The sequence below is a fragment of the Mauremys mutica genome, chromosome 1 (genome assembly GCF_020497125.1).
Source record: "Mauremys mutica isolate MM-2020 ecotype Southern chromosome 1, ASM2049712v1, whole genome shotgun sequence".
Taxonomy (NCBI): domain Eukaryota; kingdom Metazoa; phylum Chordata; order Testudines; family Geoemydidae; genus Mauremys; species Mauremys mutica.
Window position 1 is genome coordinate 27,858,489 of NC_059072.1, and position 26,357 is coordinate 27,884,845.

A 26,357-nucleotide genomic window follows, 5' to 3' on the forward strand; every position below is an offset into this window, starting at 1 on the left:
TTTATTTGTTTTTTTTCCCTTGCCCTATTTTAATGACAGAAATTTTAGTGCAATCTTTGTTCTTTAAACCTAATTTGCTACTTTAAAGTTATAATTTGTACAAGAGTAAATTGAGATCACAGAGGATTGATGACTTCAGAAGCAGGATAAGTAGGAGCCAGTGAACTCCTAACAAAAAGACTGTGGACCATATCATTAATATTATGAAGAATTTTTTGGTTTCAGTGGAGACTTCGCTTAAACATTGATGGCCGGTACAGTCCATGGTTTGCATACAAATGTTATCACAATCATATGTTCCTTTTTTTCCCAAGGGAGATAGAGACAGCTCTACTTGTGTTCTCTCTGAATATTGTAGTACTCCATATGAGGAGTTATCTTTCAGTGAGGAGGTTAGGGCTGATTATATTGCTTCCTTAAAAAGAAACACCAACTCTTCTTTCTGGCTTTAGTCATTTTTTATAAAAAAAAAAAAATCCATATTTTAAACCGAGGCCTTCCCTACAGGAGATAAGTATTTTTCAGTATAACCTAAAATGTTAATTTAAAGAAAGATTATTACTATGTGTAAAACCACCACCACCACTATTCCTCCCGTCTATGTGGACACACTTATACTGGAATAAGAGTACTTTTTTCAATGTAGCTTTTGGTGCCTGGGAAGGGGTTTAAGATAAAATGAAAAAGACACTCTTATACAAGAGTGTCCACATGGTGGTTTTATACGTGTAAAACTTTCCCATTTAGACAAGCTGTTAGTTTTTAGTATTTAATTTCCTTATGTGCCTTTATAAAAAAAACAACCCTTGCAAAGGGCCTGTTCCTACTCCCACTTAAGTCAATTGCCATACTCTTGTTGGCCTCTCTGGGAGGAGGATTGGGCCTACAATGATAGATGATTATGCAATGCATATTTATCTTTGAAAATGTTACTGTGCAGTAATGACTTTTTAATAGCTTGACAGTCTGGCTTCTCTTTCTATGAAACCAAAAATGATTAAACAATATAATGAACCGTATTTTAGACTAGACACATTACATAACTTGAAAATACCCAAGGTGAGCTTGAATTATTCATTAATTTAGAAAATTGGCCCAAATTTAATTCCCTTGTGAGACTGTTACCAAACTTCACCTCAAAGTGAATTCTTACCAATTATAAAGCCCTTAAAATTTGTATATGATATAACCCAAGCTCTAGTGTTGCATGCACGATGCTGTAGAAATAAACTGATGAGAACAGATATAACTTAGATAATATTTTTTCACCTCAAGGTCCCAGAGACACAGACAAGGTTTTCATCTCGAGGCCAAAAGACCAAAAACATCAAGACACTTAGATACATTATTAATGCCATCCTTAAAATAACATAGTTTGCTTTTTGTGAAGAATATAAAGGGCTTGCTTGATCCAATGACCAGTGGAGTCTTCCGATTTGGTTCAACAAGCATTACATCAAACCCAAAGTGCCGGATGTTGTTCAAAGTGAAGTCACTGGTAAAACTTGGATTTACTTCAGTTGGAATGAGATTGGGGCTGTGGCAACAAATAAACCACTGGGAAAATATTCCAACAGGAGGACACTTTCTTTTGTCATGCAACTCCTGGTAATGTTTGTGTAAGTCACATGGCTAAAATCTTGTATTGCAGTATAAATTTACACCACAGTGGATCTGCAGAAAGTGCATTTTTTCATACTTCATAACTGCCAGAGAAACAAGGTGGGTGAGGTAATCTTTTACTGGACCAACTTTTTCTATTCAGTACTTTTATTTTCTTAAGAAAGAAGCAGATGGAAGCTAATTGAAGTCACTGAGAGTCACATGTTTGTTTGAAAATGGAAACTACTGTGGCAATTAAATGAACCCTGTTTGCAAAAGAGAATAACAACTGATAACATAGTTTACAATTGTCCTTTTGTATGTCTTAACTCTTTGTTTTAAAGATCCAAGAAAACATTCATGGCCAAAATCTAGGGGAAGCTACTGCCACTTTGTGTTATACAAGGAAAATAAGGATACAATGGATGCTATTAATGTACTATCAAAATTTTTAAGGTAAGAATATTATTTTGTTGCTTTGAGACACAACAAAAACAACTAAATATTTAATGTAAACATTCTGCTTTAAAATCCTTATGCCAAAACCACACAGGAAATGTTTTATCACAATATATTTAGTAACTGCAAAGTATTTTTGTTTTAGAAGGTCAAATTTGAAATGCTTTTCTATGTTAAGAAAATAGTTCTAAATAATCAAAAATGGCATACTTTCAGGTAAGCTTTCAGGCCTGGTCTTCACTGAGGGAAAGATGTGTGTTTGACCTCCTAACTTGTGTGAAGACTGCAAACTACCTTGTATTCACTAGGATTTCACCTTGAGTTGAACTGAAGTTAAGTGTGCACTTTTATTCTCAGGGCTTGTTTATGCTTGAAACAGTACAGCGGCCCAGTTGCAGTGCTGCAGCTGCACTGCTGTGACACTTGAGTGTAGACGCTACCTAGCCCAATGGGAGAGGTTCTCCCGTTGGTGTAGGGAATCCACCTTCCTGAGAGGCAATAGCTAGGTCGATGGAACAATTCTTCTGTCGCTCTAGCACTGTCCACTCCGGGGTTAGATCGGCTTAACTATTTTTCACACCCCTGAGTGATGTAGCTGGGTTTACCTAACTTTTTAGTGTAGACCAAGCCCCAGTGAAGACCAGGCCATGCAGCATATCTTTTACTTTAAGGATTTTAAATGTGCAGTTGTCCAAACATACAGTGGATGTACTTAAAAATATTGTTGTGGTCATTCATATGCAAATCAGTTGTTGTAGCCACTGCATTCTGGGCAGTTAGTTCAGATTAAGGTAGGGTGTAAACTTTAAAACACAATAGCTCATGTGTAGACAAGCTGTAACTGACTTTCCTTTCTTTGTCCTGTCCTAATCATTGTAACTCCTTTTTCTGTGAAAGGTAGGTGATGACCAGTCTCCCTCTGCTTGCTGTGAGGGATTCACCAGTCACATAAGCCTTGGCTTTCTGCCTTTCTTTGTGGCCAAACAAGTCTTTTGTGTTTTTTGTCCTCTCACTCCCATCAGTGACACTATTCACTAGCTGTTTTATAAGTGTGAGTTCACAATCCAAGCTTCTGAATGTTTGGCTCTGAGAAATCAGCACCACCGTGGTGAAGGTGGTACTTGTATTTGAAAAACAGGATGCCTGGGAACATGCTACTCTAGCAGTTCATGCAGAGCTTGATAGAGAATATGCATGTAATGGCAATAGTGCTGCCACCTGGTACGCACAAGTGGGATAGCAGGGAATCTACTGACAGCAGCGTTTCTCTTATTCTGCATGAAGTGCAAAGGAAAACAACAATGTTGAGAGGGAAAGAAACAGTTATGGAAACGGAACAATATTGAAGTGCACCGACTACATGCTTACATGAGTATGTGTTCAGTATACAGATAGCAGCACATAGAGATAAATGCACTATTTGAATTTCACATGGAAAAATAGGCATGCACTGAGGGTTTTTTTAATAGTGATTGATTGTTATGCATTATTCCACTGAATTTTACACACACACACACACACACACACACACACACACACACACACACACACACACTTCAAAGTAAAGTGACAGTAACAATCATAAAGAAGTCCACTTGCGTATAGGCAGTAAAACAAAATCTCCGAGTTACGAACACCGGAGTTTCAAACTGACAGGTCAACCACATACCTCATTTGGAACTGGAAGTATGCAATCAGGCAGCAGAGTCCCCCCGTCCCCCCCCCCCAAAAGGGGGGGGGGGAAATACTGTACAGTACTGTTAAATGTAAACTACTAAAAAAAAATAAAGGGAAAGTTTAAAAAAAGATTTGACAAGGTAAGGAAACTGTTTCTGGGCTTGTTAAATTAAGATGGTTAAAAGCAGCAGTAAAGCTGTATTAAGTCAATGTTAAGTTGTAAACTTTTGAAAGAACAACCATAACATTTTGTTCAGAGTTACAAACATTTCAAAGTTATGAACAACCTCCATTCCCGAGTGTTCATGACTCTGAAGTTCTACCGTATTTGATAACAAAATATATGGTAACTTTCCTGCCTTATAATAATGCCATATACAGTATTAGAAAATATTACATATATATATATAATGGGATCAAGTTGCAGTACAACTTGTGTGGAGATTGTAACTTCAAAATTCCCCATTTTTTGTGCATGTAAAATCTAATTAAAAAGTTGCGTTAATTTAGTTTTTTGTATATAATATGCTAGCGAGATTACAGTTTATCTTTGGCCTAATTGTATGGGGCTTGGGTGTCCTTAACTATGAAATCTAAAATTTTCATAACTGTTTGTTTTTGTTTTTTTAAGAGTTAAGCCAAATATATTTTCCTACATGGGGACCAAAGATAAAAGAGCTATTACAGTTCAAGAGATTGCTGTTCTTAGGTAAGTGAAAATATGTTGCAACTAAATTCTTATAACAAGGTAACTTAGCTGTCTTAATAAACATTTAAGAATCTTGTAGCACATGTAAAACATGTTGGTTTATTAAATTATAGTATGTGCACTCTTTATTTTGTTCATCAATAGCACGGACTTTGTTTAAGGTAGTGTTTTCTCCATGTAAAGCTAACCTATTGCATATCAAACAGAAGTTGCAGAGTCAGGTCCTGATTCAGCAGTGCACTTAAGCATGTGCTGCTTTACCGACCGAATCAGGACCACAGTCACTAAATGTTAATGTTGTTGATATTATGGAACCCTGTTATTTCAAGAAGAGTTGTACAGTAACTGTTTATCTTGTAAAACCGGTGGTACTCAGGCTACAGCTTCTGAGTCATATGTAGGTTGCATGGGGTCCATTGGTCTGACTGGAGCTGCACCTGATTTGAGACACATAGTGAGCAGAGAGTTCATCACAGGACTGCTCTCATGCTATATTACCCTTGCAAGATATCAGAAGGATGCTGAGTGGTGGTGTGGGACCCACCTATCTGTTGTTAATGTGATCCACCCTGTCACTGGGAACCCATCTTCTTCCTTCCCCACCCAATTCCCTCTGAGCATTCAGGAAGGAGAACCAGAACTGCTCCTTGCTCCAAGGTGAAGAAAGAATGAGGAGGAACAGCTCCGTCCTTGATTAAATGGTAAAAACTTTGTTAACACTGAGGTAAGGTTGCTGGTAATAGCTTGTGCCCTTCCAGAACATTGTGTTCGGCAAAACTCCTGAAAACCAGGAAATACAGTGTTAGGGTAAATCCCACATAACCTTAACTCTGCCCCCTGCTGGAGCTGGCAATAGCTACTGGGAATTACTGTGTTAGAGGTAGCCATAGCTGTACTGAATGGTGGAGGAGGTAGGTGGGACAGTTTGGTCTCTGATATCGGAAGATCTTGGTCTGAGCCCCTCCCTCTTTCCACAGTGTGTTATCAAAGGAAAGAGGTTCATGTGTACCTGAGGCTCCAGTCTTCATCATTTCGATACAGAATTGCGTAGGTGGTGTCAGTAGCAGGGCACTGCAGCCTGCATGCAATGGGTATTGCTAGTAATGAGGTGGGAGATGACAGCAGTCTGTGAATTTAATGATAGGTAGGGGAAAGTCTAGGGTTTAGATGGTATCCCACTCAGAGGACAGAGTTAAAGTTACATGGGCATTTACCTTAACTCTGTGTGTGCTAGGTTTTCAGAAGTTTGAGCTTGACTGGATTCATGTTCTGGGAGGGCATGAGTTATCTCCGGCAACCTTAACTCTGCATTAACAAAGTGTTTTGGTTGTTTTATTTATTTATTTATTTACCGTTTAATTTGCCCCCCACCCCTTTTTTTTAACAGAAAGAGAAGTGTTAGTAGTTAATGATCAGGGCCGCCCAGAGGGGGGGGCAAGAGGGGCAATTTGCCCCAGGCCCCGAGCCCCACAGGGGCCCCCACGAGAGTTTTTCGGGGCCCCTGGAGCGGGGTCCCTCACTCGCTCCGGGGGGCCCGGAAAACTCTTGCGGGGCCGGGTGCAGGAGCTTCTTCGCTCCCGGTGTTCGCAGGCCGGGAGTCCTTCCGCTCCGGGCAGAAGGACCCCCCGCTGGCGAATTACCGCCGAAGACGGAGCGGGACCCGCCGCCGAAGTGCAGCCCGGTCTTCGGCAGTAATTCGGCGGCGGGGGGCCCTTCCCTTCCGGGACCCGCCGCCGAAGTGCCCCGAAGACCCGCGGCGGGGGGCCCCCGCCGCTGAATTACCGCCAAAGACCGGGCTGCACTTCGGCGGTGGGTCCCGCTTCGGCAGTAATTCGGTGGCGGGGGGGCCCGCCGTGGGTCTTCAGGGCACTTCAGCGGCGGGTCCCGGAACGGAAGGGCCCCCCGCCGCCGAAGACCCCGGGCCCCCGGAATCCTCTGGGCGGCCCTGTTAATGATTGTTTAGATAGATGTAGTTCTCACATCTACGTCTACACTACATCATTTTCAGTAGCACAGTTGCACCGCTGTAGTGCTTTTGGTGAAGATGCTCTATGCTGACAGGAGAGAACTCTTCTGACAGTTTAATAACCCCTGTCTCCGTGAGAGGTGGTAGCTGTGTTGGTGGGAGAAACTGTCTATACTGGCACTTAGGTCAGTATAACTTACTATCTCTGCAGATTTTAGAGCACTTAGAATCTAGTTTTAAATAGGAAGCCGGTCTTAACCTTCACTATAGCAGAGCTAGTGCTCTGCTGTAATGTACTCCCAGAAGTAGCCTAGGAGGGAGAGATGCAATTGGATGGAGTCTCCGAAAATCACAAAACAATGGTGCGGTTCTTTGGCATTGCATTGTAATATTGCATCAAAAAATGAAGATGTACCACAATATAGCAGCCTTGTGTGGATACTTTTATCACAATGCAACATTTGGAGACCATGTCATGACTGTTTTGTGGCTTTTTGCAACCTCATTCAATAACTATGGGACTCTTAAATTTAAACTAGAGGTTCCCAAACTGTTCTCTGTAGAGAAGACGGATTATGTTATTCAGCTGTTACAATTTGGTATGTATACACATGTTCACACACACACACACACACACACACACACACACACACACACACACACACACACACACACACACACACACACACACACACACACACACACACACACACACCCCTGAACAGAGTACACCATGCAATCTGGTTAAATGAGATTACCTGCTTGAGTGTGGCGATTAATAATTTGTGGGTCCATCTGATGAATCCCACACTTTGAAGAACAAGTGCATGACTGATGATCATACATATTCTAGATTGAGTCCTGAGAGATCCCTAGAGCTTGCTGATCCTGCACAGAAGTGTGGTGGTGTTTCTTGGAGACCAATTGTTAAATGTTCTAGTAAGTTACCTTTGACAAGTTATTCTGTGTGCAATGGTGAAAGGTGGCGATAACTTGCACATTGAGGGCTGTTGATGAATAAGCACCCAAGATGAAACTCCCCATAGAAAGAATTAAATGGCTTATCTGTATTACATTAGTTCTGCTGGTATAGCTGCACCAGCAAAGCCCCCTAGTGGAGATGCATCTTATACTGGCTTTTTGCCAGCATAAAGACGTGTCTCCCTAGGGGGCTTTTTGCCAGAATAGCTATGTTGTTTACAAGTCTGATTAGTCCTGTTGGAGGGACTATTGTACTTGAAGAGTGTGTTCGACCACTTAGCTGAAAACGACATGCAGCGTCCAGGGTGCCTTCGTCCTCTACCCCTCATTGACTGTGCAGGGGACCTGGAACAAGACTTCACACCACAGGAAGTAATGACCAGACTTACAAAGACCAAAAACACAGCCCCTGGAAAAGATGGCATTCGCTATAGCATCCTGAAAAAATGAGACCCCGGCTGCCTGGTATTAACTGCAATAAATGCAAACAATTCTGCCATACCCCAAGCTTCTGGAAGAAATCTATGACAGTGCTCGCCTACAAGAAAGGTGAGCAAGATGAGCCCAGCAACTGGAGACCCATCTTTCTCTGTTCTACCATGTACAAACTGTATGCCAGCTGCCTCCTGGCTAGGATCACAGACTGGTCTGTGAACAGGGGAGCCATCAGCTCCATCCAGAAAGGCTTCATGTTATGTGACGGTTGTTACGAACACAACTTTGTCCTTCAGACTGTCATCCACACAGCCAGGAGGGCACGGAAGCAATGTGCCATAGTGTGGCTTGACACGGCTAATGCTTTTAGATCGATGCCCCACCAGCACATTTTTGACACGCTGCGAGAATTCGGGATGCCTGAAAACTTTCTCCAACTGATCCAGGAACTTTCTGAAGACTGCACCACCACCACCCACTCCTTTCCGTAGTGTCGTGAAGCAAGGTTGTCCCCTCAGCCCCATCGTTTTCAACTTAGCCATGCAGCTGCTCATTCGAGCCATCTCCAGCAGTTTAGGCGGTTTCGAGCTGTATGGCAGCAGTGTGACTATCCTGGCTTACGCAGACAATCTGGTCTTGATCGCAGACAACCTGGAGTGTCTCCAACAAATGCTCAACATCACCAGCCATGCTGCCAACTGGATGGGACTCTGCTTCAATGCTAGGAAGTGTGCAACCCTGCATATCGATGGCAGTAGAAGGGACTCGGTCCAGACGATGCCTTTTCAGATCCAGGATGAACCTCTGATCTTCCTCAAGGATGGGCAAGCATACCAACATCTCAGCATGCCCACGGGTTTCCACATCCAGCAGACACCTGAGGGTACCATTGCGGAGATCCTATGAGATGTGGCCAGGATCAACTCCTCCCTACTGGCACCATGGCAGAAGAGCAACGCCTTGAACACCTTCCTGATACCCTGTATCTCATTCGTCCTGAGGGAATCTGCTGTGGCGAAGATACCTCTGAACAAGGCAGACAATATACCAGGCAGCCAGTGAAGAAGTGGATGTTTCTTCCCCAGAGAGCCAGCAATGAACTGGTGTATATCTCACACAGGCAGGGCAGTGCAGTGCCAACATTCCTCATATGGTGATCTGTGCGACATTGCAGTGATCACTTCTGACGTGCCCGGATGTTATTGTGAGGAACATTGCAGAAATTGCCATGTGGGATGTCATCAAGAAGCGAATCATCAGGACCCCCTTCAATCAAGATGTCGCCACCTACCTGAGCAGCTCACTGGAAGGCAAATTTGGAAGAGACCGGGGAGACTTTGCTTTGCTCTGGACTCATGCCCACAATGCTATGTGACAACTGGAGAAGCGTATCTGCTGCTGCTGGACGTGGTGCAAGAAACGCCAGGAGCTGGGAGGCCTGGTGCCACAGGTGAAGAATGCAGAGCACGCAGTCCTCACTCCAAAAGCTAGAACCACGCTGGAGAGGACCCTGCAGGATGCCATCTGTTGCAAATACGTGGAAAACCTGAAACAGAAGCCGAATCAGGGCAAGCCTTTGAAAACTCATGGCGATCGGGGGAGGTCCCAGATGACTGGAAAAAGGCTAATGTAGTGCCCATCTTTAAAAAAGGGAAGAAGGATGATCCTCACCTCAGTCCCTGGAAAAATTATGGAGCAGGTCCTCAAGGAATCAATTCTGAAGCACTTAGAGGAGAGGAAAGTGATCAGGAACAGTGAGCACGGATTCACCAAGGGCAAATCATGCCTGACTAACCTAAGTGCCTTCTATGATGTGATAGCTGGCTCTGTGGATGAGGGGAAAGCAGTGGATGTATTATTCCTTTACTTAAGCAAAGCTTTTGATATGGTCTCCCACAGTATTCTTGCCAGCAAGTTAAAGAAGTATGGGCTGGATGAATGGACTATAAGGTGGATAGAAAGCTGGCCAAATCATCGGGCTCAACGGGTTGTGATCAATGGCTCCATGTCTAGTTGGCAGCCAGTATCAAGTGGGGTGCCCCAAGGGTTGGTCCTGTAGTATAGACCTGGCCAAAGATGTAGTCACATTTGTCTGCAGTTAAAGCTTGGAGGTTCCTTTTGTTGCAGAGCATCTGCACAAAAGGAGGGTGGGATGCCTAGCCCCGGGTTGCTGTTCCAGGGTATGTGCAGTCTTGGACCAGGGATTTCTCAGGTGTAAAACTTGGGGGCAATGGGAGGAAAAGGGGCACAGAGTTTGTTGAGCAGTCAGACTGGAATGGAGGCTTGGAGAGAGACAGAAGTACTAGACCAGGGGTGGGCAAACTTTTTGGCCCAAGGGCCACATCTGGGCATGGAAATTTTATGGCGGGCCATGAATGCTCACGAAATTGGGGATTGGAGTGCGAGATTGGTGATGGCTCCGGCTGCGGGTGCGGGCTCTGGGGTGGAGCCAGAAATGAGGAGTTTAGGGTCTGGGAGGGAGCTCTGGGCTGGGGCAGAGGATGTGGGGTTTAGGGTGCAGGAGGATGCTCCAGGCTGGGACTGAGGGGTTTGGAAGGCGGGAGGGGGATCAGGGCTGGGGTAGGGGGTTGGAGTACAGGAGGGGGTCAGGGGTGCAGGCTCTGAGTGGCACTTACCTTAAGCAGCTCCTGGAAGCAGCGGCATGTCCCCCCTCTGGCTCCTACACGTGCTGCCCTGTCCACAAGTGTCGCCCCTGCAGCTCCCATTGGCCACGGTTCCCGGCCAATGGAAGCTGCGGGAGCGGCACTTGGGGTGGGGGCAGCGTGTGTAGCTCCCTGGCTGCTCCTGTGCATAGGAGCTGGAGGGGGGACATGCCGCTGCTTCCGGGAGCCGCGTGGAACCACGGCACACAAGCCCCAGACTCTGCTCCTCAGCAGGAGATCGAGGGATGCATTAAAACATCTGACAGACCGGATGCGGACCCTGGGCCGTAGTTTGCCCACCCCTGCACTAGACAGTTGCTTCTGAAGCAGGGAAGAAGTGCTAGATTTAAAAAAGCAGAGTACAAAAATATGATTAATTGAGGTCTTCCTTCTAGGATTCTTTGTTTTCTTGCTTCTGCCTTGTAACCCCAAATTATTCACTTCTCTAGTTAGACTGAACATTTCTCAATATCAGTTAAGTTTCTTGTAAAGAGACAAGTAAAAGCTGGGATTGACATCCAGGGGTGGGGAATGTGCTTATCTTGCCGCTCAAGTAAAGACACATACAATGCCTGTAACCATTAGTTGGATGTGCATGCTTGATTCTCAGTTCAGTACACTGAAATCTCCAAGGATTCCTAGATCCACCCAGTCTCAGTCATGCTTTCTGTAAGTGTTTGAAAACAGTTTTGTCCCATCTGTACTAGCAGCTTAATCATTTTCAAATGCAGGTTCAGGGGGATAGCATTTTTCTTGACAGCATTTTTCAGCAGTGGTCAGATCCCTTGTGACCTAAACTTGAGTTCTGCCTTAGAAGGTGTAAAACTTTGTCCTATAGTGCTCAAATGCTTTGTTCACAAAGCATTCTGTAGCATCTGTAAGGGTTTGTCTTCACTGCAGAGCTAAGTTGGGAGTCGTCCCGACCTCCACTTCCATACACACACACACACACACAGCTCTCTCATTCAAGTTTAGTGGTGTTTTCAGTCCCCGACTACATGGCTTGTTGGGGGCTGTGGGTCAGTGGTTCACAAACTGGATTATGACCCCAATGGAGTCTTGCCAATCCCTAGTGTGCAGAGGACGCCATTTTTCTCCGCATAGCATGACCTTGCATGTACAGTGCATGTGAGGTCACAATGCATGGAGGACGCAATTTTGCATGACCTTGCATGCACCATATGTATGGGGGACATGCAGTGCAGAGGATAAAATGGTGTCCTCCATGCTAGAGTGTTTGAAGGAAATAATTAATCAAAATGGGGTCATGCTGGCAAAAATTTTGGAACTCCAGCTGGAGTCTAAAGCCTGAGTTGTGCTTTCAGGATGGTAACAAGCTCACTTTGCTGTGAGGATTTAGGCTAAATCATTTATGCTGATAATACCTTCCCACATTTCCCCTGTCCCTTTGTGTACCTAGAAGAACAGACAAGTTCTCTCACAATTTCATGGGAAAGGGAAGGGCATGAATGAGCATGGGGAAACCATAACTTCGTATTAACATTTTTTGCCAATCAATCTTCCAACATAGGTCCCAGGAAACTTCTTGTTGATATAGCTTTGTCAGTATTGGATTAGTTTTCTTGTGTAGATGGGGCTTGAGAATAATGTGCCCTATTCTTTTAGATGATTCATTTAGAATATTTTTGGAGGCAATACACAAAAAGAAGAGAAACTAAGGGAATTATACTCCTGTTTCCTGTAATGGTGTTTTAGCTTGAAACCCTGGCATCTCTTTAAATACTTATCCATGAGCTTTTCCGAGAGTAGCTTGGTCACTTTTTTTTCCATTTCTTTTTAGAATCACTGCACAAAGACTTGCTCATTTGAACAAATGTTTGATGAACTTTAAGTTGGGAAATTTTAGTTACAAGAACCATCCGCTGAAATTGGGAGAACTGCAAGGGAACCATTTCACAGTTGTTCTCAGGTAAAATGCTGCTATCTGCCAGGACTTTGCCATTGATGGCTTTCTTAATCAAGTCAGAGTTTTTCAGCTATAAAGTAGGGAGGATACCAGAAAATCTGAGACTACTTTTCTACTACTCTGAAACTTTTCTCAGTCAAGGTGGAGGGGAGGGAACTTGCTGGATTTAGGAAAAGCAGTATACAATATGTTTACTTTTAACATTGATAATGACTGCTTTCAGGAGCACAAGAGTACAAGTTCGAACTGATCTGATGGCTGGAATTTGAGATGGTTTTACTGTTGAGTGGATTTTTAAAAATAATTTTGTATGTTATTAGAAATATAACAGGAACTGATGATCAAGTACAGCAAGCAATGCACTCTCTCAGGGAAATTGGATTTATTAATTATTATGGAATGCAGAGATTTGGAACCACAGCTGTTCCTACATATCAAGTTGGAAGGTATGTGGGTTTTTGTTTTGTTTTTCTTTAAATAATTGATGATTTTATTGTGTGTACTAAAGAATCATATTTTGAAATTTATATCTTAGGATAATGTTACATCTGGGTATGTTTTTTTAATTTTATTTTTTTTTCTGGAAAGTTTCAGTCATGATATTGTGTGTCAAATTTAACATTAGCATCAGGAACAGAATCTATGTAAGCAGCTGTAGCAGTTGTCTTGTGCGATATTGTCTGTAGATGAAATGTAAAATGTATAGAATATTTTGGTTTTCAGAGAACTGAAATGTATCCCTAAATCTGTTCCTGTTTTAATAATAGCTAATAAATTTTCTGTTTCATTTTAGAGCTATTCTACAAAATAACTGGAATGAAGTAATGGATTTAATATTAAAACCACGGCCCGGAGGTAGGTTCTAAGAAATACTTTACACATAATTGAACAGAACAGTATTTATGGAGGGAAAGTTGAACTTTTAAAATTGAAGTGCATATGGACATTCACATTTTTGCATATGGTAAACTTTGTCAGCACTGGAACTGTCCTTTCTGTTTAAAAACTTTCAGCAAGCTCTTAACAACAAACCATTGTTGATGGCTTGGATCACCCCCTCCTGTAGTAAAAAAGCAACTGGAAGGGGACTCGTTGTCTGAGTATCTTGGTGGGGATCTTTTTCTAGAGATTCCCTGAACATCTTGTTGTGGGTTGTGCAAGATTACCTTTGCCATGGAAAAACTACCCCACAACCTGAACCTCTGCATCAGCTCTGCCTTTAGCAGTCTCCCATCTGCCATTCCCTGGCAACACAGCTCCTCTTGGGCTGAAAAGGGCTGCAAAAAAGTTAACACAGCCTGGGGCGGCTGTTAACTCTTTCTGGGAAGCTGCATGGGACCAGAGGGAGGACAACCTGCATCCTACCCATTCTTCTCCCCTTCCTCTTGTGTGGACCACACGGTGGACAGAGAGCCCTCAGCAGGATCTGGTCTTGTGAGGAGTGAGGGAATTGCCTGGATCTCCCCAGGACCCAGATTTAAGTAGGGGGATAATCTGGGCTCAGGTAGCTAAAGTTGATGGTGAAGGGCACAATAGAAATCCTTCAATAGGTAGAAAGTTTGTTTTCTAGAAGATAATAAGGTGATAAGTAACAGTCAGCATGGATTTCTGAAGAACAAATCTTGTCAAACCAGCCTCATAAATTTCTTTGACAGGGTAACAAGCCTTGTGGATGGGGGGAAGTGGTAGACGTGTAAAGCTTTAGTAAAGCTTTACACTTTAAAGCTTTGACTTTAGTAAAGCTTTTGGTACTGTCTCGCATGATCTTCTCATAAACAAACTAGGGAAATGCAACCTAGATGGAGCTACTGTAAGGTGGGTGCATAATTTGGTTGGAAAATCATTCCCAGAGATTAGTTATCAGTGGTTCTTGTGCTGGAAGGGCATAACGAATGGGGTCCCTCAAGGATCAGTTCTGGGTCTGGTTCTGTTCAATATCTTCATCAGTGATTTAGATAATGGCATAGAGATTACACTTCTAAAGTTTGCAGACGATACCAAACTGGAAGGGGTTGCAAGTGCTTTGGAGGATAGGATTATAATTCAAAATGATCTGGACAAACTGTGGTCTGAAGTAAATGGGATGAAATTCAGTAAGGACAAATGCAAAGTACTCTACTGAGGAAGGAACAATCAGTTGCACACATACAAAATGGAAAATGACTGCCTAAGAAGAAGTACTACGGAAAGGGATCTGGGGGTCATAGTGGATCACAAACTAAATATGAGTCAACAGTGTAACACTATTGCAAAAAAAGTAAACATCATTTTGGGATTATTAGCAGGAGTGTTGTAAACAAGACACGAGAAGTAATTCTTCCACTCTATTCTGTGCTGATTAGGCCTCAACTGGAGTATTGTGTCCAGTTCTGGATGGCACATTTCAGGAAAGATGTGGACAAATTGGAGAAAGTGCAGAGAAGAGCAACAAAAAATGATTAAACATGACGTACAATAGAAGATTGAAAAAATTGAGTTTGTTTAGTCTAGAAAAGAAGACTGAGAGGAGACATGATAACAGTTTTCAAGTACATAAAAGGTTGTTTCAAGGAGGAGGGAGAAAGATTGTTCTTTTTAACCTCTGAGGATAGGACAAGAAGCAATGGGCTTAAATTGCAGCAAGGGAGATTTAGGTTGGATGTTAGGAAAAACTTCCTAACTGTCAGGGTGGTTAAGCACTGGAATAAATTGCCTAGGGAGGTTGTGGAATCTTCATCATTGGAGATTTTTAAGAGCAGGTTAGACAAACACCTGTCAGGGATGCTCTAGATCAGGGGTAGGCAACCTATGGCACGCATGCCAAAGGTGCATGCGAGCTGATTTTGAGTGCCACTCACACTGCTCGGATCCTGGCCACCGGTCTGGGGGGCTCTGCATTTTAATTTAATTTTAAATGAAGCTTCTTAAACATTTTAAAAACCTTATTTACTTTACATCCAACAACAGTTTAGTTATATATTATAGACGTATAGAAAGAGCCCTTCTAAAAATGTTTAAATGTATTACTGGCACGCGAAGCCTTAAATTAGAGTGAATAAATGACCACTTCTGAAAGGTTGCCGACCGCTGGTCTAGATAATATTTAGTCCTGCCATGGGTGCAGGGGACTGGACTAGATGACTTTTCAAGTCCTGTGATTCTGTGCTCAAAAGGGCATCTTCCATTTTAGCCACGGAATGCATATAAGAAGGTAGTAAACATTAGGTTTTATAGGTGGATTTATGTGCCAACAACACTATTGAATAGGAATATCTTTTAAACTTACTTTAACCCTTTATATTTACATGTTCGTACGTTTGCTTTAAATTAGCCATGTTGTGAGTCCTGTACTCCTACTACATTTTAAAGACAGGTTAACAAATGAGTCAGCTGTTCCAGTAGAGAATCTAGAAGACTTTGGCTCTTCTTTTTTTTTTTTTAAATAACTTTCACTAAGACATAAACATGCTAGTTGCACTGAGATTTTCAGATACATTAATATTTTCAATCAACTTGAATTTTTTGTTTTGCAGTTACAATGTTAATCTTAAATTATTGTTACAGCTGAGAAAGGATATTTAGTTAAATGCAGAGAAGAGTGGGCAAAGACTAAAGATCCAGCTGCAGCTCTCAAAAAACTGCCTGTAAAAAGGTGTGTAGAAGGACAACTTCTACGTGGACTTTCGAAGTATGGACTGAAGAATATAGTCTCTGCATTTGGCATAGTAAGTGTAAAAAGGTTGACGTTTTTTGTCTCTGTGTGGGGTTTTTTTTGTGGTGTTACACTACATTTTAAATGGACTATGTATAAACCTCTTAAATCCATCCATTCCTCTCCTCTGTGTTCTCCTCTGTGTTCCTCTCCTCTGTGTTCCTCTGTGTTCTCTGTGTCACATTGTTTACTGAGGGGTCCAGACTCAAAATGATGTGTAATGAATAACTTGGGTGTTTCCTATTAATGCACATTATGGAAGAACAGAATTCTAAATGTAGTTGCATGCTAATATGGAAGCTGTATGGTTACTTAAACTCATCTGAATTATATAGGTATCTGTGACTTGTGTGTAAGATTTAAGATCAGATTTTCTTTGTGCCTTTAGAGAATCAAATCAAATTAACAGTGAGGGTAATTAGCCATTGGAATAGGTTTACAAGGTATGTGATAGAATTGCCATCACTTTGAAGTCTTGATTTAAAAAAATAAAATTGGATCTGTTCTGAAAATAGTTCTATTTCAACCTCGGATTACTGGGCTTGACACAGGAATTACTTAGTGAAGTTTCATGGTTTGTGTTATGCAGGAGGTCATACTGAATGGTCTTATCAGTTCCTCAAGACCTACAAATCTATGAAAAATAATTAAGTACTGCTTTACAATGTTGAAAATGGCACTTGTGTCTACAGCAACAAAACACTTGGCAAACTGTTACACAAAATGAAAATATGGGCTTTTTGTATTGAGGGGATAATGCATCTTTTTTTTTTTTTTTTTTGCCTTCTTTCCATGTAAATTCCTCTCAAATTAAGACCAGAAATGTAGCATACAAACCAAACATCTGCATGTTAACTGTGTGACTGGAAAAATGACTTGTTTCAATGTTTATCCATTAAGTGTGGCTGAGTGGTGAAAGTAACTAAAGATACCTATTATTCAGTTAAACATTTTTCACCTACAGATACCAAGGAATAATCGTTTGATGTATATTCATAGCTATCAGAGTTATATATGGAATAACATGGTGAGCAAGAGAATAGAAGAATATGGACTTAAAGCTGTATCGGGAGACCTTGTACTTAAAGGAGGTAAAATAAACTTCAAATCCTTGTCGCTTTGCATGATTTCTTTTGATACTTTAAAGCCTGTTACACCTTTCGTTAGGAAAATTGTGTCAGTAAATGAAGATACAACACAACATTTGCTTCATTTATCTATAATCAGATACGTTTAAATCAAGAACTTTATTTTTAAATTCAGTTAACAGTAGATTCCTGTGACTGAAAAATGTCACATACCTTTTGTATTTTAAATAGAAAACTGTTTGAATTGTAGGGACAGCTGTTCATATTGAAGAAGCAGATGTTGACGATTATACTATCCATGATATAGTGATGCCATTACCTGGGTTTGATGTTATATATCCGAAGCATAAAAGTAAGTCTTTTTAATTTGCACGATCACTTAAAACTTAATCTGAACTAAGATTTTAAATAGATTTAATTTTCTTTAAATATTTCCTTTTCTTGTAGTCGGTGATGCCTACAAGGAAATGTTATCTGCTGATAATCTTGACATCAGCAACATGAGACATAAAATTCGAGATTATTCATTATCTGGAGCATACAGAAAGATCATAATTCGACCCCAGAATGTCAGATGGTAAGTAATAGTATACAGCTAAATTCCCTGTAAGCTGTGCAGCAGCCTATTTAGCACCATGCAGGGGCTCAGGGAACCCGCCTGGGGACCAGCCGGGAGGGGGGTGCCCCTCCCCCAGCCCCAAGCTAGCCCAGCACCCAACATGCCACGGCCAGGGCAACCCACCCCCTGCCCGAACCCAGCCTGGACTGGACAGGGCTGTGGGAGGGACGCCTATCCTGTGGCCCCAGCCCTGGAGCTGCTGTAGCAGGAGAGGCACCTCTCCTCTGCAGCGCAGGTGCTGCTGCAGAGAGAGAGAGAGCTGGGGGGAGTCCTCTCTCCCCACAGAGGCACCCTCCTGCACCCCAAACCCTTCATCCCAAGCCCCCCCTGCCCGAACCCAGCCTGGACTGGACAGGGCTGGGGGAGGGACGCCTATCCTGTGGCCCCAGCCCTGGAGCTGCTGTAGCAGGAGAGGCACCTCTCCTCTGCAGCGCAGGTGCTGCTGCAGAGAGAGAGAGAGCTGGGGGGAGTCCTCTCTCCCCACAGAGGCACCTTCCTGCACCCCAAACCCTTCATCCCAAGCCCCACCCAAGAGCCCACACCCCCAGCTTCACACCCCTGCACCCAACTCTCTTCCCCAGCCCCGAGCCCCTCCTCCCTTGCCCCAAACCAGAGCCTGCACCCCCAGCCAGGGCCCTCAGCCCCTCCCCACCCATCCTCTACTTGAGCCCTGAGCCCCCTCCCAGACTCCGAACCCGTTGGCCCCATGCCCACCACATGAATTTTGTTATGGGCACCAATATGAAGGTCATGTGGGTCACACATCCCCTCCATATTGGTGCCCATAACAAAATATATTCTGCACGTGGGTGGGAAAAATTAGAGGGAACACTGGATACAGTGAAATGTATTTGGAAATAATAGGATGTCCCCAGAATACATGCAGGAGGACTGGCGAGCATTGGTCTCATGTGTAGCTAGGCCATGATCAATACTAGTTTGTAGGCAGGAGCCGTAGATACAGATCTTTTTACCACACACACCAGGCACAGACCAGTAAGGCATAGGCCCCACCGCTTCACTGGTCCCCTGGCTCTGATCTGCTGTGGAGAACTGTACTAACACTCGAGATACAGTGGATTCTTCTTTGAGTGATGGTCCCCATTGTATTCCACTGAGGGTTATGCGCATCCCCCTACACACACAGCATAAACGTGACATCTCCCACTGTACTTCGTGCCTAGGATGCCCACAGGAAGGTAGAAGAACAGGTTTTGGTCCTGATACATTTTATCAAGAGACTCTTTTTGCATCTTCAGTCAAGCAATTAAAATAAAATACTATGTTCTGAATATGAGAAAAGTAAAATTATTGACCAGGAATGTGACTATTTTAGACTTGCCCAAGATAATCTGTAGACAGTAAATCATGTAGATTAATATTTGCAACCCCAAAAACCTGTCGGGGGGGGGGGGGAGTGTGGCGGGCTGTTTTGTTTTTTAATCTTAGCAATTTATTTTAAGGAAAAGTTAGTCTCAACCTCTTTCTTAGATTGGCATATGAACAAAAAGTATATGAAAGGTTCAGTTATTTACACATTATTATTAATTATGGTTTATCTATTAAATCCCTATTACTGTAGCACATACAGACCAGAACCAGGATCAGTGCCCTCTTATGCTAGGTAATATACAAAACAGGCAGACATGATCTCTGAAGAGCTTCTGGTCTAAGAGGATGAGAACTATCAGCAGGGTTTGGGATGAGGGCAATTAAAAGATTGCTCTTCAGTGTAGCCATTATACACTGGATGACTTCCTATGATGTGGTTGTAGAGGAAAAATAGAGTATGTACTTAATCCAGTCATGAAGAAGTTCAGATACTTCTGATTGTTGTAGAACACTATTTTTCTTACAGTTGGCATAGTTCTTTCCCATCCACTAATAACCTTGTTTATTGTGTAATTAGAAATCTTGACAAAACCACAAAGAAAAAACCTGTGGAGAGAAACTTCACCAACTAGCTAGTGTTTGCATTAAATCTTTTGTCTGTGTCCATCAGTGGTGGGTTTTGTGAATAAAACCTAATTTAGGCTGATTTTCTGATTAAAACACATCTCATGTGGTATCTCTCTTTAATCTAGATATAAAAAACGTGTAATTGTTGAGTATGATATTCCGGGGTCCAATCTAGACCAATGAGGGACTGTCACCTTTGCCCTGCAACCTGGGGTGCCTCACAGTGCTTTGCTGCTGTAGTTCCCGACCTGGGGCCCTCACAAACAGCATGCAGGTCACAGTCTGAGTCTCTCTGTATAGCTGCAGCTGCCAGCACACTCCAGTCTCTCACAAGTTACCACCAGCCTTGGTTACCACTCGCAGGGTGACCCCAACTCACTCCCAGTCCGAAATTCCCCCCCAAATTGGTGTCCTGCACTGTCCAGCCCTCTCCTGGACAGTTCAGATATTTTAGGTCTGTTGCCCCGCTAAAGGGATCAAGATCAAACTCCAATATTAAATGGAGTTACTCACACAATTTAGTTTAAATACAACACTGGATTGGTTTTGATTTAAAGAATACAAAGTTTATTTAACTACAAAGAGGAAGTTTTAAGCGAGTACAAATATAAGGCATTAGAGTCAGAAATGGTTACAAGAGAAATAAGCATAAAATGTTTTCTAGTAACTAAAACTTAACAAACTAGACTTGATTCAAGGTAAAACCCCTTACCACATGTTCCCAGTAATATTGCTGACCAAATTCCCAGGCCACGATCTGCTCTCTGTGTCAAAAGGCTGTTTCTTTTGTCATCTTAGGTGAAAGTGGGAGAGATACCTGGGGGTGTTTTTTGCCCATCACTTTTATAGTCTAGTTCCCCTTTGAAATGCATTGTCCTGAGGAAGCAGCAAAGAATCCTGTGGCACCTTATAGACTAACAGACGTTTTGCAGCATGAGCTTTCGTGGGTGAATACCCACTTCTTCGGATGCAAGGTGCCACAGGATTCTTTGCTGCTTCTACAGAACCAGACTAACACGGCTACCCCTCTGATATTGTCCTGAGGGTTACTCCTAGATAAAGTTCATTCATGCTGTGAGGACAAAGACAAGGCGTCTCATGGTGAAAGAGGTTCCATGCTATTGTTTGCTAAAATGCAGATCAGTTTGTTGCTTTCCCACTTTCCAAAGTATGGCCACTTGAAAGTGATTGCCCATCCACTTTGATGACACCTGGTTTGAGGTGTCAGTTTGTCCTTTGTCTTTGGCCTTGGCTACACTGGCGCTTTACAGCGCTGTGAAAAAACACCCCCCTGAGCACAGCAAGTTACAGCGCTTAAAGCGCCAGTGTAAACAGTTCCCCAGTGCTGGGAGCGCGGCTCCCAGCGCTGTAATCTAATCCCCTCGGGGAGGTGGAGTACCTGCAGCGCTGGGAGAGCTCTCTCCCAGTGCTGGCACCGCAGCCACACTCGCACTTCCCGCGGCAGCGCTTTGGAGTTTCGAGTGTAGCCAAGCCCTTTGAGAAACTGGTTTACTCAGACTTGTCTGGTAAACATATTTCAGACCTAATTTCAATTTGTTTATAACTTTACATATAATGTTGCTATGCACATTTCATCATGATATTATTGACCAGTGAGTTATTAGTTTTCAAATGATACCTCACAATATTTTGTACAAAGATTATTACAATAGTGTACAGGGTGTGACTACAGGGGTGCATTCAGTCACGCTGAGTATTTCAAAATTTTAAAAAACTTGGTCCTGTGTTTCATGAAGGGAAGTGGTTGCATATGATGATCCTAGAATTCCATTATTTAATACGGATTTGGATACGCTGGAAGGAAAACCACCACCTATTCTTGCTACAGGTAAGAGTAACAAGTTTTCTGCAGGTGTTTATACACTGTAAACAATAAAGTTTGACCTAACTACTGCTTTGAAGTTGTAACTGCTACATATCACACATATTGAATGTAAAAATAAATAAAAAGGCTGCATTTGACAAAACATCAAGCTAAAATGTTCAAAAGGATGTGCTTAAAAGTAGGGTCCTATATAAGTAACCTGATTTTTCAAAAGTGCTAAGCATGTGCTCAGCAGATCACATTGACTACATTATACTCTGTGTCTAGCTAGCTAAAGAATCAAATGAGCATATGCTTAGCATTAAGCATTTGCTTATTTAAGTGCTTCACTAAAGAGGGACAGACATAGGCCATAATTCAGCAAAGCACTTGACCATGTGCTTGATTTCAAGCATGTGAATATTCACCTTCAACTTCATTGGGACTACTTGTGTGTTTAATTGAAGTTCAATGGGAGACTGATGTGCTTTTAAGTGCATGCTTTAGTGTTTTGCTTAACTGGGGCTAAAAATATAACAGAAAATGTTTAAAATAGGATTGATGACATGTTAGCAGAACAGCATCAGAAATATTATTTGTTAAAACTGGTATTAATAAGTGTAATATTTGTTTCTAGGAGAATTAGTATAGCTTAAAAGTTTAAGAACTTTTAACATGTCAGGATTGTGTGATGGAAACTTTTGAATAAAGTACACAGCCAGCTATAACATATAGACCTTACTACTTTACAATCCAGGGTTGTAGGAGGAGAGGAAGGCAGTCTTGAAATACCGAATTTTAGTGTGACTAAAAGGTTGTTTTTTGTTTTTTTTAATAAAATTTGCTACATAAATAGTGAAACTTTACTTTTCCCATTGTGGGCAAATTCCATGTCTCATATCTACCACATATGCGAAAGTTGTAGCATGAATTGACATTTCACAAAACATTTCCATGGTTGATAAATTAATTTTTTATTTCTTTAATTGTGTGAGCCTTTCAGCCCAATTTAAATAATGCCCAGAGGAGGTATACTATATGTGCCAATTAATCTCTTCTTTCTTATGTAATAGAAGGTAAATTCAAGGCCTTGAAGATGGAATTCTCTCTTCCTCCATCCACTTACGCTACCATGGCAATTAGAGAAGTGCTAAAAATGGACACAAGCATAAAAAAACAGACACAGCTGAATACTATATGGCTACGCTGAACAAATGCTCTAAAGTCATGTAAAGATTTTAAGATGTAAAAGTGGTTTCATATTTCCTTGTTCTGTGCAAACCCTAGTTTTGATTTTGAAGATTTGTAGTAAAAGATTTGTATTTTTTTAAGTTGTTTTTATTAGCTTCAATGATTATATGCAAAATGGTGTTAGTAAAAATAATAAAAATATTAGATTGGGTTTTTTTAAATGACCTTAGTTAAATAAGGTGCTTGAGCTGTAGCAAAACCACATCTTCAGAAGAAATGGGCTTAGGACAGCAATTCCAGATCTTCAGTAATTGCCTTTCCAGAAGTACAGTGAGTATTCTACATGCTTTCATGAATTCAGCACAGAATAAAAATTATTGCAAGCATGCTAACATTACAGATGAGGAGTGCTAATTAGAGTAAGTTAGGCGATGAATATATTAAAGGAGTACATTTATGTCACCTTGGAAGGCCAATAGCTTTTGCACTGATGTGGTAGAGGATTCTATTGGCAGAATTTTTCATGCCTTTTATGTGATATAAACATGTACATCTGTTTTTATTAGTTGAACTGTAAATTTTATTATGAAAATGTTTATGTGCATTTTTCCCATCTCTACTACTACCTGTATCAAAGAACAGGTAATGAAAACAAGTTAACCAAAAAGCCCAGATGAGAGCTTGTATCAGCAACTAACTCCTTTGCACCAGCATATTTAGTGTGTCCATTGCTGGCAATGGATGAGCAAGGCAAATCTGTATCATGGCATGAAAGGATTCAAAAGCCATTCTAAAACAATTGAGAGCAGTTAGGTTGCATTTTGACTTTATAATTTCTAAAACCAAACAAATAAGAAACCTGTTTGTGCTGCTTGTGTTAATAAATTATGTTAAATATGAGACACTTTGCACTGTCATTTTTATAAACAAATGAATAGGGTTTTGCATACCAACAATATGAAAATGTCAGTATCTCACTTTTAGAAAATATGCAGTGTTGCCACCCACATATCCTGAGAGATCCTGTTTCAATACAGAAATAAAAACCCCTCTGACCACACACCTCTAGTTATCACCTCCCACTGGAATCCATATGGGGTACCATCAAAGAAATATTTCCTGAATCCCCTCTTCTGACCTTCAAACAACCCCCTAACTTCTCCAAGCTCATCGTCAAAAACAAGCTCCCCACAAATACAGGATACACCAACTCAAAAGCACCCCACCCTACCAGAGCAATAGATTCAAAACCTGCAGACATATCTCCACTGCTATAATGGTCAATATCCTCCACAACACACCTTTCAAGATCTATGGGTCCTACATATGCCTGTCACAACATGGGGTGTACCTCATCCATTGCACCAAATGCCCTAATAGAACTATGTAGGCCAGTGGGTCTCAACCTATTTACCATTGTGGGTCACATATGCAGCTGTTTTATGTGGGCCCCAGCCCTGCAATATATATGCTACCTGTATGGCCCTGAGGATGTCACATGGGCTGCAGCTGTGTGCTGATTGGGCCACAAGCGGCCCATGGGCCTTGGGTTGAGAACCACTGATGTATGTGAAATGAGACAATAACTACATTCTTGAATGAAGTCAAACAGGAAAATGATAAAAGACAAAAACACTACATCACCTATAGATGAACACTTTTTTCACAAAATGATCACTCTATATCTCACATATCAGTTCTCACCTCAAAGGAAATCTGCACAAGACACTCAAAAGATGAACCCAGGAGCTTAAATTCATAGCTTTGCTAGACAGTAAAAATCATGGACTGATGAATAGAGACACGAGTTAGGAATGGAATCAACAAAGTCTCTGTCCTTTGATGCTATGCAATATTTCAACTGGCCATTCTTGTATGCAGGGGGAATACTTTACCTTAATCAATGCTGTTTTCCTGTTTTGTTGAGTTAAACAGTTAGAGGTTTACAATGCAAATACTCAATATACATTTATACCCTGGGTTATAGAGATTATGAATTAGATTAATACGTGCAGCATCCCACAAGCATTTTATAAAGTCTAAACAGCATCGGAGGATGCTAACACACAAGTAAACAAGACTGGTTTCCAGCAATGCAATTATAAGTGTTCAGTGAGGCCTGGGGCCTTGGTGTGAGCTGGTACCTGGTCTGCCAGCATCACAGTACCTACCAAACAGCTTATTTCGAGTAAAAAATATAAAAAGTTTTTTTTCTTCCTCTCAGGTGCGTAAGGAGCATTGACTCTGCTCATGTATCTCGGCCTGTCTTGAATTACGTTTTTTATTGATGCAGAAATTTAGGTGATGCATTTGATTCATATTTTATATGCCAGTTTAGCCTTTCAGTGTGTAGATCTGTTATGACAAATATTCTTGACATAAATTAGAAAATTAACTGTCAGCTTTATATTGATACCTCTTTTCTTTCTCTCAGGAAGGACCATTTTGTTTCTTCCCATTTTTTTCAGATCAGGAGATCATTTAAATAATAAATGCATTTTTTAAATTTGCTAGCTTATGAGTTTACTTCATTATCTTCAGTCATATTTATCCCATTCTGCTACTTTACATATATTAATGACAACATTTTAAAGCATGGTGGTCTGAAGTTAAGCGTCCTAAGTAGCCTGATTTTTTCAGTTGCTGGTCACCCAGAATTACCCATGTAGACAATGGGAGATGAGGGAGACAATGGGAGATGAGAACTCTGCCATTACTGATCCAGACAAACTGAAAATAGATCCAAAGAATGAGTAACTCTTATCTGATTGGAAGTCGATTATGCTATTTCTGTAAAAATAATAGTAAACAAATCTAAACCCTAAATAAGTATTTAAAAAAGAGACTATAGCACATTAATCTGTCCTCCTAGGCTAAATTAGTAGAGGGCAGATTCTCCACCCTGCCCGTTTTTCTCGTGCCTTGGACAGACTCCAGAAGACTCTTGCAGCCCTCTTAACCTCAGCAGTGGCGCAGTTTAATTTATAACTGGTGAAACAGGCATATTGGGGCTCCACTTCACATCCCCCCTTCCTTCACTTATACCTGGGATGGCAGGCAACTGGTCAAGCTGACTCTGCCCTCTTTGCATGAGAACCATCTGCTAGCATTCTCCATATACTCCCTCCAGCCATTCTGAGGCCACTTTGTGCCACTTCCACCATGCACAGTGGCCGTAATGAACTGGAGAATCTGAGCCTTAAAACTTTCAGCTATTTTCTGCTTGTAAAGGCCCCATATACCATGGTCTCTTGCTGTTTTATCTTTCTGGAGCCTGTTTTTTCCCTCCTCCCCACCTATTGTTGCATTTTGCTGTGCTAGATCTGGAGATGGTGCAGATCCTTTTGGATGCCATGTGAGTTCCTTGGGTCTGGAAGAATCTGTTTTTTATATTATTTTTGGCTCCTCTGTGTGCCAAGTCCCCTGTGGTAAATATAGAGGAGAACCCAGCTGTGCCTCAGTTTCCCACATCTGTAATAATAGTGCTCTGCCCTTGCACGGAGAATTGCACCCACCCTTTTCTGAAAACATAGGAATGGCTATACTGGGTCAGACCAATGGTCCA

The 26,357-nt window shown here is 41.8% G+C and overlaps 1 protein-coding gene across 5 annotated transcripts in view; it reads left to right on the forward strand.

The window, feature by feature from the left end:
* Positions 1-23,692, forward strand: part of PUS7 (pseudouridine synthase 7) — a 41,318-nt gene extending 17,626 nt beyond the window's left edge. For all 5 annotated transcript variants that reach the window (XM_044992630.1, XM_044992661.1, XM_044992651.1 and 2 more), the window contains exons 7-17: positions 1,947-2,058; positions 4,370-4,447; positions 12,294-12,422; positions 12,740-12,865; positions 13,213-13,274; positions 15,963-16,123; positions 17,075-17,201; positions 17,449-17,550; positions 17,646-17,775; positions 21,534-21,625; positions 22,675-23,692. In XM_044992630.1, the coding sequence (XP_044848565.1) occupies positions 1,947-2,058; positions 4,370-4,447; positions 12,294-12,422; positions 12,740-12,865; positions 13,213-13,274; positions 15,963-16,123; positions 17,075-17,201; positions 17,449-17,550; positions 17,646-17,775; positions 21,534-21,625; positions 22,675-22,811 (1,256 nt within the window). In that variant the 3' untranslated portion in view covers positions 22,812-23,692. The remainder of the gene's footprint in view (positions 1-1,946; positions 2,059-4,369; positions 4,448-12,293; positions 12,423-12,739; positions 12,866-13,212; positions 13,275-15,962; positions 16,124-17,074; positions 17,202-17,448; positions 17,551-17,645; positions 17,776-21,533; positions 21,626-22,674) is intronic.
* The last annotated feature ends 2,665 nt before the right edge of the window (positions 23,693-26,357 follow it).